General features: G+C 40.5%; 1 protein-coding gene across 3 annotated transcripts in view; it reads left to right on the forward strand.

The window, feature by feature from the left end:
• bnc1 (basonuclin 1) overlaps positions 1-13,826 on the forward strand; it is a 139,468-nt gene that overhangs the window by 42,172 nt on the left and 83,470 nt on the right. The window contains exon 1 of one of the 3 annotated variants that reach the window (XM_041175227.1): positions 413-657. The exons of 1 other annotated variant lie outside the window; for it this stretch is intronic. Coding sequence is in view for 1 of the 2 variants with exons in the window: in XM_041175225.1 (XP_041031159.1) it covers positions 918-926 (9 nt within the window). In the remaining variant the exon portion in view is untranslated. One more of the 3 variants, XM_041175225.1, reaches the window with a different exon arrangement.

A 13,826-nucleotide genomic window follows, 5' to 3' on the forward strand; every position in this document is an offset into this window, starting at 1 on the left:
TCTTTTCTGGCAGGTCAGATGGCTTGCAGTTGCTTAGGTCAGTTTTACAGAGACTTTCTGCTTGTATATGCATTTCACTCGACGTGAGTGGTTGTCAAAAGCATTCACCTGTCCTATTCCCTGCATATGGCGTGTAAACCCTTCACTCTGCCCGCTCAGTCTAACGACTGATCAACCAGTCACTATGCCCGGCACATTGCTTGATGTTTCCCTCCCCCCATTCAAAAAAGACATATATTCCTGCATTTCTAGAATGAAATAGTCCGAAGGTTTCATTTATCAGGATGCTTTACTGCTAAAAGGTTAATCTAATAAATATAGCTTTTTTTAAAAAAAAAGTTCTTAGGCAGTGTGGATTAATGCGGATGTAAACCAAAGGGAGTCAGTGTCTGTTGCAGTGAGCAGGGTTTTTTTTAATCTGAAAAAGAAAGCAGAAAATAGCTGCATTGATATGTCATTCCAGCAGACAGGGCTGAGGTACAATCTGTTCTGCCTGCATTTCTTGGGATGTCGGAGCAGCCAACAAACAGCCTCTGCAATTCCTTTTGATCAAATTTGTGTGAAAGATAAGTGTCATGCCCTGTTTCAAGCAGCTGCGGAGGGAGTGCCCTGTGACTCAAGGGGCATGCTCGGAGCACACCACGCCGGGGCACTGAGGTGAGAGTTTGCTCTGGAGGTGAGCAGGAAACCCAGCCTCCCCCCCCCACCCCCCAAAAAAACTCCAGAGAACACCAAGTGGGAGGGTCTCAGCCCACTCCCCTGTGCCGTGTCGGAGCAGAAACCAAAACCCAGGTTCAGACACCATAAAGACACGTTGCTGGCTACTTGTACAGGCAGGCAGAGCTGATGCAAATCTTTTTAAATCGGCGAGGAATGGCCAAGTGGATGGTAGCTGTAGAGATTGATCACTGCTGACCATGTCCGACGTAAGTGATTTGCTTTCAACTCAGTTCGGGTAAACTGCCCGCACCAGCACCAGGGAGTAAATGAAAGTTTTTATATGTGAATTACTCGGATCTTCCGAAAGAAGTTTACGTAAATTTGAATCAGTGGCTCCTTATATTTGGGGTGGGGTGTGGGGGGGGGGGAGCAACTTGCCATAAGATTTTTGATCCTTGACCTAGTTGATTCTTTTAACATCAACTGTCTGGATACAATTCCTGCTTTGTTTGTGCATGTGGAGAAAATTGACAGGGGAGCCTATACAGTGAAAACATGTCATCCATAATAACTGACCTGTCCTGATGTGCATTCTGTTGCGATATCTCAGTTGGTATATTTCATTCGGTGATTTATTTTGGACTGGAACTCTGTCTTTCCAATGAAGCGAATTAACTGTTCGTCCTGACTTTTTATTTTGTTTTTTTTTTGTAAATTGGGCCGAAAATCCTTGAGGCGAGATGTGTTTCTTCTCTTGCGTGTGTGGTGTGTGTGTGTGCGTGTTTTTTTTTTGTCCCGCAGTTTGCCGAAGCAGTCAGCTTCATTAGTTTCATGTTAGCGCATCAGAATGTGCTGGCTGCTGTTAACTCCTAGAGCTTGTCCCGCAGCCTAGTGCGCTGGACGGGTTTGCGATGAGCTTGTACGGATTTGTCAGCCAGATGTGACAAGATCATCAGGAGGCTGGGAAGAGGGGGGTCTGATATTAATCAGCACATAGCTCCCAGCTAAACTTTCTGATGTGCTGTGTAGTAACATGTTTTTCTCGTTTAGTTGCTCTGCTTTGTGACCACAACACTGCCAGTGTGATTGCCTGTTCCTGAGTGCTTGGCTTTTTACAGCTCTGTAGTGGCAGAACTGTACAACATGCAGGTGACAACTTGCTGTTATGTACATCGCCCGTCTGCACTGAGTTCACAAGAAGCACGATAGTTTGATAATGTATTTCGATTTTCTGTTACCCAAGTTGAACGTTTTATTTATTGCATATGATAGTTTCAATTTTAGTTTTTTTTTCTCTCGCGATTTTGGGCTAAGGTTTCACACCAGAATCATGCCCACAAACCTTGCATTATCGGTAAAATACACTAGATTAACGAGACCTCGGGTCCTTACTTAACTGCCATTACACACCTCAATTATTAGATTCGGAGAGATTAACTCGCTTGTGGCTGGCAGGTGAAATTTTAGTTAAGCTGAAAAGCTTTTAATTGACCCCTAGCTTTTTTGTGTGTAAAACTTTCCCAGGCTGGGCTAAAGGCGTTTAACCTCTTTTATGAACAACTATGAATTACCATCTGTTCAGTCAAAACAGATGCATCTGTTGTACCTGCAGCTCTAATTCAGTTTAATTTGCATAGTTTTACAGCTTGCTTAAATACATGGATCTCAGCTATGTCAAAGTGTGCTTTTACTAATGTAAATTTGTTTCTGAAAGTTTAGATGTAAGAAGCCCTGTGGCTGCATGTTATTAGCTGATATTGTCCATGTTATGCCCTGGCATTTTTTTGCAGATACTGATGGTGAGAGTAGCTGTGACTTAATCCCTTTTAATACTTTGCGCAGTGTATTTCTTTAGGCTTCTCTACTGGTATCTTGCCACTACAAGCTTGGCAATTAGCATGTTCAAAAATTATAAAGCTGGAACAATCAATTGAATACTGCTGTGCTTAGGCTCCATTAAAGTGGATTGAAATGCAAGTTTGCAAGTATGGGGGGGATTCACAGCACCATAACCCTGAGGCCAACCTGCAATCCAAGTAGCATAAACCACGTAGGAGTACCTGGATAAAATTTTACATGGACTGGTAACTTGTTCAAGGCATTCATGCCAAGTTCCATATTAAAGGGAAAAAATAGAAATGCCGCTTTTTTTTGTTGTTCGAATCCAGTAAAACTACATCTGTGATAATGTCTGTTATAATAAAAGGGTTCACAAATCAAATGTTTCCTAAGATGCATTTGATTTCCCACCCCCCACCCCACTTCCTAGTTATCAAGGTGCCAAAATGTGTTAACTGCTAAATGGCTGAATATCAAAAACTAACGCACAAGCTGTTGACCGAGGTAGGCCATAGATTACAGTTTGAACCGTGATCAAAGTTACTTTAAACAGACTGTGGGGTTTGTGAAAGAATAAAATATTTAGTGTAGTTTCGGTAATCATCTGCAATTGAAAAGCCAGCTACGTGCCATGGCGAGATTTAGACAATGGCATTGTTGCTTTAAAATTAAAATTTAGACACACACAAAGACATTGGAAGTGAATATAAAAAATATTAGAACGATACTGGCAGCATTCTGCACATCATTCGAAGTTAGCTGCATTTCTCTGCCAGTCTTGCCTTCACATGTAAACTGTACCATTCGCAATTTGAGGAATATTTGTAAAGATCTGTGAGAAACCATTTAGACAGAGTTGCAGGTGGTTTCAGTGAGAGAGCAATGTTGTGAAATGAAGAGGCATGCACTATGGTTTTTAATCATTTTAAAGTTTAAGCTTCTCAATCAATACTTTTGGTCTCCTTCTGTAACTAGCCATCTACATTTTAGCTTTTATATTTCTTTAGCCAATACAATGAAAAAAAGATAAGTGTAAAGTCATTTTATATTTGTGGAGTACAGGAACTTAGTTTATACGGCAGAACTTGTGTCCAAAATCTGTCAGTATGACATTTATTATGGTTGGAGACAAAATTTCCTTTACAAGTTTAACTTGCAGTTTGGACCCATCTCCTAACCATTATTTCAGCATGTAAACCTACAGCTATTTTTCCTCTGTCTGCTTGACTGCTCCTGTTTTTGTTACACTCAGTGGTCTTCCTTTGAGAAATAACCTTAACCGACTGACTGACTGTTCTTACCTGTGACCAATGGTAAATTTGACGGTGTTCCCCCCAGCTGTGGTTTACTGTGCTTTAAAACATCTTGAATGATAACATTTAATGTGTATATCTGAGGGAAGGTTATGTTTCTTTGTCTTGTAAATTGCTCCTTTAACTTTTATTAATTGGGGGACCTTGCTCCGGTTATAGTCAACCACAATAGTTGTCAAATGTATCCTGTGGAACCTCCTTTCCTACATCTGGGGCCAATCGTTAGGCTACATTTTACATTGAAGAACATGGCCTAAATAGAATTGTAATTAAATATTGCTCAGGCCTTCAGGCTCAAAAATGTACAGTGATCTACAGAAATGCAAACAGTTGTTGCGGTGGCTGTGGACATTTTTCTCTGTACCTTCTCTGGGTGAAATATTTCCTCCATCCCCAATTCTCCATGTACACTGACCTCTTCGGACCTTTTCTGCACGACTGTAGTTAAGGTGACAGAATGTCTACAGAATGGAACATCTTTGATTGCAGAATTAGCATCAGATTTAGAGCGAAACTACCCCCCCTCCCCCAGCCTGTTCCATAACACGGCTAAGCCTCAGCTCTCAGTATACTCCTTACAGTATGTGTATGATTTTTTTTCCCCCCATTGCACTCACCAACTGTGCTGTGGACTCTCTGATTCAGCTTCTCTGTAAGAACCAGTTTTGGGGCTATGACCCACAATGATGGAGGCTGCCCAAACTTGCATCACATAGAATTTTGCAACCTCCTGTACAGGAGACATTCATGCCATCAGTGTGGGCTGAGGTTTAAGCTAGATCGTAGAGGCTAAAGGCACATATCTAGTTAATTGCACCACCCAATCCCCTGCAGCCTTTTTAATTTGTAAAATTTGGCTACTTCGGAAACAGATACAGAATATATGCAGTCTTTGTTTTTATAAAATATCATTACATGTGCATTAGTGTTAAATAATGTCAAGTTTGAAGCTTATGCTTTCCGTCTAGTTTTTGTTTTAGCTTAGAATCAAAATTTCAATGTTTGTAAGATGGCTATGAACACTGTTTTCTGCCACTGTACAAATATTTTTGCAAGTGTAGATTTTCAGGTTAAAGCAACGTCAAGGAAAGAGTTTAAACAACAATTGAGCAAGCATTTACCATTAATATGAATGAGTGAACTACTTTTAGTGGTGACATTTATATACAAGAAAAACTAACTTTAGTTGGAGAAGACTCCACTCTCTTTTGATGCAGTCTTCAAACCCAGTTCTTTCTGCCATCCCTATGTTGCTTCTATCTTATGTGAGGTCATTGCTGCACAATCTGACATTCGAGGCTGGTATCAAATTTGTCCATAATTAATGCAGGACTGCTGATATTTTTAAATGTTGTGTGCCCAGAATTATGACAGGTGAATTGTTTGCGTGAGTAGGCCGGTTCCTTTTAACTTGGAACCATATCGCACAAAATTATTTGTCCACTCTAAGCTCCCCAATCACCTTTGCTTGTGCTGTGAGGTAATATTGGCTGCAAGTGAATGAACACACACACACTTCCACATGAGGTGGCTTAGACGTCAAGTTATTGAAGTATTCTTTAAGTGGTTTGCCAGACAAGGCAAAGATTTATTCAAGTTGTTATCATAATTTTACAAAGCGAGATTTTTTTTTTAAATACTCCACTGATTGACTTGACCTATTGCATACTGTTTAATAGTCAGGGCATGTGTATATCTTCAATGGTCACGTCTCAACAATGATCTTTTGTTAATGTTAGTTGTGCGGGCAAGTTGCAGATTTATTTATGGTGCCATAAATTTGAAACTATATCAACCAGAATTAATAAATTATTAGCTAATTCCACTAAATACTGATGGCGTTACAAGCTGTAACCAGAATTTTTGATTTTAGGGCATATTTAAATTCCAAATTGAATAAATGTTTACAATGTAAGCACTTGAAACCCATTACATGCACTTAAGTTTTTCTCATGAGAACTATCTTTTTCTGAAAGCACATAAATGCATTAATCAATATTATAGAAAGTGATGCTTTAATTGGTGTAAAATGTGTTGGTAATATTAGCTGGGATTTGTTATAATGTTATTTATCTGTTGCTTTTAACTCTACAGAGTAAATATTTTGAAGCTTCCGTTTGCAGTGGTTCTGTAGATATATCATAGAGGGGCGGGGTGGCAGGGAATTTCCCTTTTTTCCTTTGGCGTTCCTCACTCAGTGAAAAAAATTGCACCAGGTCTCGCCCCCCATGCATTCCCTGGGACCCCTTTACTTAGAAGTCAATGAGCCTGCCCCTGTAATAGGCATCCAGCCAGGGTAACCATGTTAGCCAGATGAGAATGGGCCTCCTTATCCTGTTGCCTGTGTGACTGTTGGCCGAGCCTTCGCGGGGCACCGGAATAAACTTGCTGCAACAGCCTGTGTCAGGGCTGAAGAACAAGAAATTCCAGGAAACTGCTCAGTCTTCATTCCATGCTCCATCATTGGTCCTTGTGGCTTTCTGGCTGCTGTTTGTCAGTAATAGCCTCTCGACCCTGTTTCTTGCTGATTTACTTGTGCAAGATCAGGGCCCTCCTAGCTTCTATGATTGCCCTGGAATCTCTAGAAATTGGAGATTAATCTCCTGAGCATTGCTGCAAGCAACGCAGGAGAAAAATGTTCCAAGAAAAATGCTCTGAAGAAGGGTCATACAGACTCGAAATGTTAACTCTGTTTCCCTCTCCACAGGTGCTGCTAGACCTGCTGAGTTTTTCCAGCATTTTCTGTTTTGTTTCAGATTCCCAGTATTTTGTTTTTATCAGGAGAAAAATCATTGGGACATTTATTTTTCTATTTTTTTAAACACTACTTTACTCAAAAAATATCGGAGATAGTGGAAAAGGTTGTACAACTGGGCAGGGAGGTTCATGTGGTGAAAGCTCCAGGACTATGTCCAAGCAGTGTTGGTAACCTTATGCAAGGCCCAGCCAGGAGGTGGGTTTATATCAGAAACATGGAAGGCGATGAAAATGGCCTGCATCTGGAAAATCAGAAGAATCTGCATCATATATGGATGCCCACAGGAGGGAAGCAGCTTTGCTGCATTAAGTATCATTTCCTCACTAAGGTGGAGTGCTAGCAGTGTGTTAAATTCCAGTTAATTTGTATCTATCGGAGTTTCTGACACATGTGGAAACCTATGGATCCCTAATCACACTACTGTGGAACCTATAACAAGCACAGCCTATGCTTGCCTGATACAAAGTTCATATACTCCCCTGGTAGGACACCTCCATTTACCTTATCCCAAAGAATGTTAGGAATGGCTTATCACGATTCAAGGCACGGTGACTCCCAAATGTGCTGGAGCTTAACCAGTTGGTCATGCATCTTACCGGCACAGAACATTGCACTTCCAACTTGCCAGAAGCACCTTAGGCAGCAGAGCATCAGATTGTAAAGCTTCCTGCAGCTGAGTTTGTAAAGTCCCAGCACCCCCACCCCCCACCCCCCACAACAGTTACAGCGTCACCCTTCCAATGTTCAATCAATGAGTAGGCTGCACATCCAACTATCAAGGACACCCTGAGGTACCTCAGAGCTGCCTGGCTCAAGAGTCTGATTATGAGGCAAAAGATGGATTTGATTCCAATTGCCCATTGTGGGGCCAAGTCAACTAAACCCTAAAGAGACCACAATTACAGCTCACAGTTGGACTTTTAACTGAATGAACAGTTTAACCATTTGTAGTAGCAGCCGACAGCTCTTCCGAACTGAGACAGGAGTCAGTTACTGAGCTGAAATAACCCAGGCCTAGCAGCTGAGATTTATCATGGTAAATTGCTTCATTTAGAATATGTAGAGTCTCTGCGATGTTTCCTGTGTGTTGCGATGGGGAATATTTGCAGTGGCAGACCATTACAACTACTAAGAGTTACATACAAATAGAAATGAGCCACAGAAACAAAAGCATAGATGAGTTGGTCTTTAGTACAATCTGATTTATGTTGCATATAACTGTGTTGGCTGTTTAAGAGAGTTTGAGTTTGCCCAGGCTCTCTCTTCCAAAGGTAGGTACTGCTTATGGAGTTCTATCCACCTTCCATAAATGTGACATCAGGAAAGAACTGCAACTCGTGAGCGCAACAAGATTCTTGAGTAATGTGGATAGTGATGGATTGGAGGTCTGCCTTATGTAAGTCAAAAAGGACTAGATTTTAAGCATTTCTTTATGGGAATTTGTGTCTGGCCTGTATGGTGATTACTTTAAAATTGTTACAACATGGTCAGAAGCAGCCAGTCCAGATGGCATGCAGCCATTATGTGAACTAGGGCTCCCATATTCTAAGCTTGGTTGTTATGGAAATTGGGTATCTTTGGGTTCCTTTTCATCTCCGATCTCTTTACACACAGGCATTACACACAGGAGGCTATTCGGCCTTCCGAGCCCATACCAGATCTTGTTGGGCAGCGAGTTCCCGGTCATTACCACTTGCTGCAAAAGAAAAATTCCTCCTCTCATCCCCTATGCCCAAAATCTTAATTCTGTGCCCCCTCCTAGTCCTTGTACTATATGCTAATGGAAACAACTTTTCTTTGTCTACCTTATTCAAATTTGTTATAATCTTGTACACCTCTATCAGATCTTCCCTCAATCTCAGGAGGACAACAACTCCAGTTTCTCCAACCTAACCTGCACCCAAAACCCCTCATACCTGGAACCATTCTAGTAAATCTCCTTTAGTGATATTTCAGGAAATTATCCATGGTCATAGACTAGATATGGAGGTTGGAAATTTCCTCACTTTATTGCTTGTGAGTTGCTACCATGGTCACCTTGGCTGCAAACATCTAATTATCAGGCAATTAATAAGATTGAGGACTAACAGATTGCCGTTAGGAGGTTGTGGTCACAGTCCATATTATTTCCAATATGTGCCTTCCAGTGGTTCATCCCAGATTCCTTTGCTTTCCATGCGGTCACCTTTGGATCATTGGGAGTGTGGGCTCACCTAGTGGAAGGTATGCCTTTGCATTGCACCTGGAGAAATATTCTGGAATATAACTGCGTCCAAATTACATAACTTTCTCCTTTTGAAATTTGGACAATTTCTTTCATGAAAATCAACAGCCAAAATGCTGAGTCTTCACTCTCTGTTTATGTAACAGGTGTGTTTCCTTCTCTTCATAACAGTCCTTCTATTTTAACAACCAAAAGGGTAATTGAAAGTTACATTTTTCTTTGTTCTGTTGCACAAAAGAAAATGGGAGTAGCAGGTTCCCTAGAACAAAATGCACTCCCCAGCTCTGAGTTAGACCAAGGGCTGTATTTTCACGGAGGTGGGGAGAAGGTCAAGTCAAGAAACCTCCAGATCCAGCCGAGCCATCTCCTTTAAAAGCACCCCTGTGTTTTCATTCCGGGGAGGTGGGGGACAGGGTGGATTTGGGCCTGTGGCAACAACTGAGGTTGGCAAATGGCTAGGCTGGAAGGTTGGAATGTCTGCCTCCATTTACTGGGACTTTGGCCCTGTTTTGATGATTAATGCCATGCCCTCAAACTCTCACCCCTCCCACCCACCATACTATCCCCTTCCAATCCCTATGCCCCTCCCCATGTGTCCTCCTTAGTCATTCATCCAGCATCCACTATAGGCAGACCTCAGGATATCTTTGAAATGGACATTTTTTTAAAGTCTAACAATATAATAGAGCTCTTGTGTTCAAAGATACTTCATACTGAACAGAAACTCTTATCCATAAAACCCATTCAAAAATGTAAATGCCTCCCCCAACCACCAAATGTTATAAAAGCAGTTATCCACTTACAACATCAAAGACAAATAATCCTTTTGATAAGATCTTAAAACTATCAATCAAAATGTGAATACAACCCCTAAGCTGAGATAAATGGTTCTGGACCTTTTGAAACTCGGCCAAACATTCATAATAGCCCCAGCTATCAAAACAAATCCTGAAAAATGTCAACAATAGAGTAATTAATGGACAACTTTGCAGGTCAGAGCCCTATAATCAATCACTGTAGTAAAAACATATCTAACTTACAATACAGCAAAAGAACAATTCTTTTTGTATTTCAAAGTAAGCCATGAAAGAATTCCAGGAGCGGGTGGCTTTTGTTTTTGGTTCTTCACTGGGGACCATGATTACTCCATGGTTTGCGACTCACCTGAGATGCTGTGGACCACATTTCCTACCAAAATGGGCCCATCTCAATGAAAATGTCTGGGGACCTGAAATGCCCACCCCCTCAATGTAGCAGGCAAGGGCGGGATTTCTGAGTGTGGAGTCACTACCTGCACCCTTAGTCCAAGCCATAAAACACACAACGGGAATAAGAATAGAAATCCCTGAGCCTCCAATCTGACATCAAAGGAGACATGACACTCTGGGTCCAATTGTCTCACATCTCAGTGTAATCATTTCAATTTTCAATGAAATGAGTAGAGTCCAACTTAGAACTAAGGAATTGTCAGTTTTAATAAGTGTATGCATCTATACAATATACTTAAATACAAGATATCCATATAAATGATATACATATCCAGCAGGGCGTGCATTTTGTTTTCATTAAGTGTGCCTCTTCCCCACTGCTACCCGTCCCATGCCCACACCCAAAGAAAATAGCCACTAGTTGGCCATTGGTTTTAGTAAGAAAAAGAGATTAATCATTCCAAACATTGTTAATACTGCTGAATGCTATGTTCAGTAGCGAGGTGCGAAACAGTGATTTTATTTTTCTGTTGTACATTTTCTAAATCGAACTCCTATTGCTTCTTCCACTCTTACAGTTTGATTTACCAGTATAGCTTTTTGATTGAACTTCATATAAAGCACTTTTCAAATTCCGGAGGGTTATTAGGAATGATCTTCTGTTTTGGAAACAAATTGTCAGGATTATTTCTTATGGGTGTGGGGCAAATATTGTTTGGAATGCCTCAGAAGTGTGCCTTTGATGATGTTCTTATGATTATATGCATGGTGAAAATTTTGCATGATAAATGTTTGTGTACTGTAAATTAAGACTTTTTGTGCTGACACTTATAAATAGCAATTTAGGTAATCCATCATTCCAAAGGTTTTAAAGTCTCATTCTAAATGCCCACAAGGAATTTTCATTCATACACCATCCTACTGCATGTTAATAGACTCAACTATGTCTTATAAGTGGTTGAAAAAAATATCAGCGGCTGATCCTTCAAGTGCCTAATGTGCTTCAAAACCTGTACAATGCCGACTGCTGCAGTTTTTCCCTGTTAAATCACTGAAAGCATTGAAGTAAAATTACAGAATCAACTGGAAGTGTAGGTTCTTTCTAGATTCCTGAATATAGCAAAATGTTCACTAGGAAACAGTAAAAGTGGTAACATTTCAATAACAAGACTGTTCAAATTGTTCATACATACTACGTACATTTAAATAGTGTCTTTAACTTAGGGGAAAAAATTCTCAATGCACTCACAGAATGTGCAGGCATCCATGCCAAAATCCAGTTTATGCAATAGTTATTTTTAAAATGATTAAATTGTGATCTTGCACAGCATCACAAAAATGGGACTTTAAAAAAATATATTTTTCTCTGTATTAAGGAAAGCTAGCATTAAATTTCTATTAGACCAATGAAGGAAAAAATCTCAATTCTTTTAATTTTCCCCATAGATAACTGCCACTAGCTTCATTGTCCCATAGCTGAAGTGTAAAACCATTGATTTTCATTCCCCAATGGACAAAACATCAAACCCTTCCCATCTCTTGGAGTCCACTCATCAGGATCTAATCCCACATCAGACTCTCCAATTTTATCCAGTAGCTTATGTTCTTATAAAATATTCTCAACAATCCACTAACACAGTTGTGACCTTTTTTAACCCACTCCTCCCTGTCTTCCTTCAGGGTCAGCGTTCAGCTGATCAAAGCAAAGATAGCTGACCTATTTGATTAAGATTTACACAAAAAAAATGCAATGAGTAAAATAATAGGAAGCATCAAATTGGCAGTGAGGAACGAAGTCAGTACGAACTGAGCAGTGAAAGAAAATAGATAGGTGACAGAGGGAAGTATGAGTCCAGCTGATGTCCCATCTTCTACTGTAAATCAGTCCCGTAGAACATGGCCGTGTTCACTGATAACATTGTTCCATTCACAAAATGCGTTGCTAAAGCAACCCATGTTATCACGGTTTTGAATGGGATTCAGTATTTCTGGCCATTGTGACGGTGAATATCCGTAACAACTTTATATATCTCACTCAGTATTTTAGCAGTGGATCTTTGATCGTAATGTCTTTTTTCTCCCTTCCTTGTGTCTGTAACTGAGAGAAAATGTCATCATAAAAGTGAAAGGAGTAAATGCAATGAGTAACGATACGAAGCTGGTTAGAAGCGGCCAAATCTAACTTGTCGTCTGATGTAAGCTTATAATTGGGTTATTGCATTTGTTTTGCAAAGTAAGCACCTGTTTTTTATAATCATAATTGCACCACCATTGGTGGCCATGCCTTCAGTTATTACGGCCCCAAGCTCTGGAATTCCCTCCCTACACCTCTCCGCCTCTCTGCCTCGCTTGCCTCCTCTAAGACACTTCTTAAAACCTACCTCTGACCAAGTTTTTTGTCATCTGACCTAATATCTCCTTATATGGCTCAGTGTCATATTTTGTTTTATAATGCCCCTGTGAAGTACCTAAGGACGTTTCATTACGTTAAAGCTGCTATATACGTGTACGCTGCTTTTCTTTTTGTGTTTACTAACTTTACAGATTATCTGTTAATCATATCTGAGTTTAGTTGGACCATCCCTGGTTAGCCAAAACTTAGCTGTCATCTGATACAAGTTCATTTTTGAGTTGTTGAATCTTCCTACGTGCATTTAGAAACAAAACTTTGTGCAAAATTTGTTTTAAAAGTATATTCAGAAATTGGAGCCACAACACTCAGTGTGGGTTGCTTTTTTTATATACACAGTTTTGTTTTAGGTTGTTGTGATTGATGTTGGCTTGACAAATACAGTAGGCATTAAAAATGTTACCACATGTTCCGAGTCGATTTTTACAACAGTGCACTCATTTTCTTTCTGGAGACTTCCACACCCAAATATACCAACAGTGACGTATTGGTCTCCCTGAATTGCAAAGTGTTTTAAGAAAAATCCTCTGGAGAGTGGGGCTGCTGGAGATGCTCAAAGCTGGGGTTCCTTTAGATCACTGATCCTTGTGTCCACACTCTAAAGCTGAGAATACATCTTGCAGCAGCCTAGTTGAGCTTTAGAGAATACAACCTTTGCTGTAAGTTCATGTTAACTGCTCTGCATGCCCATACTTCAATATACTGCCCATTGGGAATAGTTTGATCAAAATAGCCTAATTGTTTATTTACAACACTTGGGGAAAATCATTAAACATTCAAGTTACAAGTATGTAATATGGTTTCAGTGCTTCAGGGTATTCTATTTACTTTGAGATATCCACTGTATAATATGTGCTTGCTGCAAATTGTCAATCCACAGTATCCTAACTTTCTGGCTTCTGTGGTATGTAGACTTAGAAGCTTCCCACATCTGTTGAAGCATGAGGCAGACAAAGCATGTAATTTATGTCTGTTTCCATAGCTAGTTTTTCCTGGAACAGGTCACCATGCTTTCACCAGAGGCCAAAGCTTAAGGGATGCCTCTCCACATCAAGCATGGCTGACCAGGAGATCCCCTGCTCTTACCACTTGCCACAGGCAAATTGAAAGGATTTACAGGTTGATAAACTGAGCGCACCTTCCGTGACCATCAAGTCCTAGAGTAGACTTGTACCCGGAGCCTCTGGCTCGGAGGCAGGGGCGCTACCCACTGGGCCACCAGGCCTCTCCCATGATTCCTCCTCACTAATACTCCCATCCTTAACATGTCCTTCTACTGTGCGGTAGGAGCATTTTTCTCTCGTCCAGAGCACATTTGAAAAAAGCAGTTCCATGCAGCAAATTTTCAGGTCAATTACTTCCTAAAAAATAATTTGTTTCAGTGAAGTTTTGTGGCGCCTCTAATTCTGCAGGT

This window comes from Carcharodon carcharias, chromosome 26 (genome assembly GCF_017639515.1).
Source record: "Carcharodon carcharias isolate sCarCar2 chromosome 26, sCarCar2.pri, whole genome shotgun sequence".
Lineage (NCBI taxonomy): Eukaryota > Metazoa > Chordata > Chondrichthyes > Lamniformes > Lamnidae > Carcharodon > Carcharodon carcharias.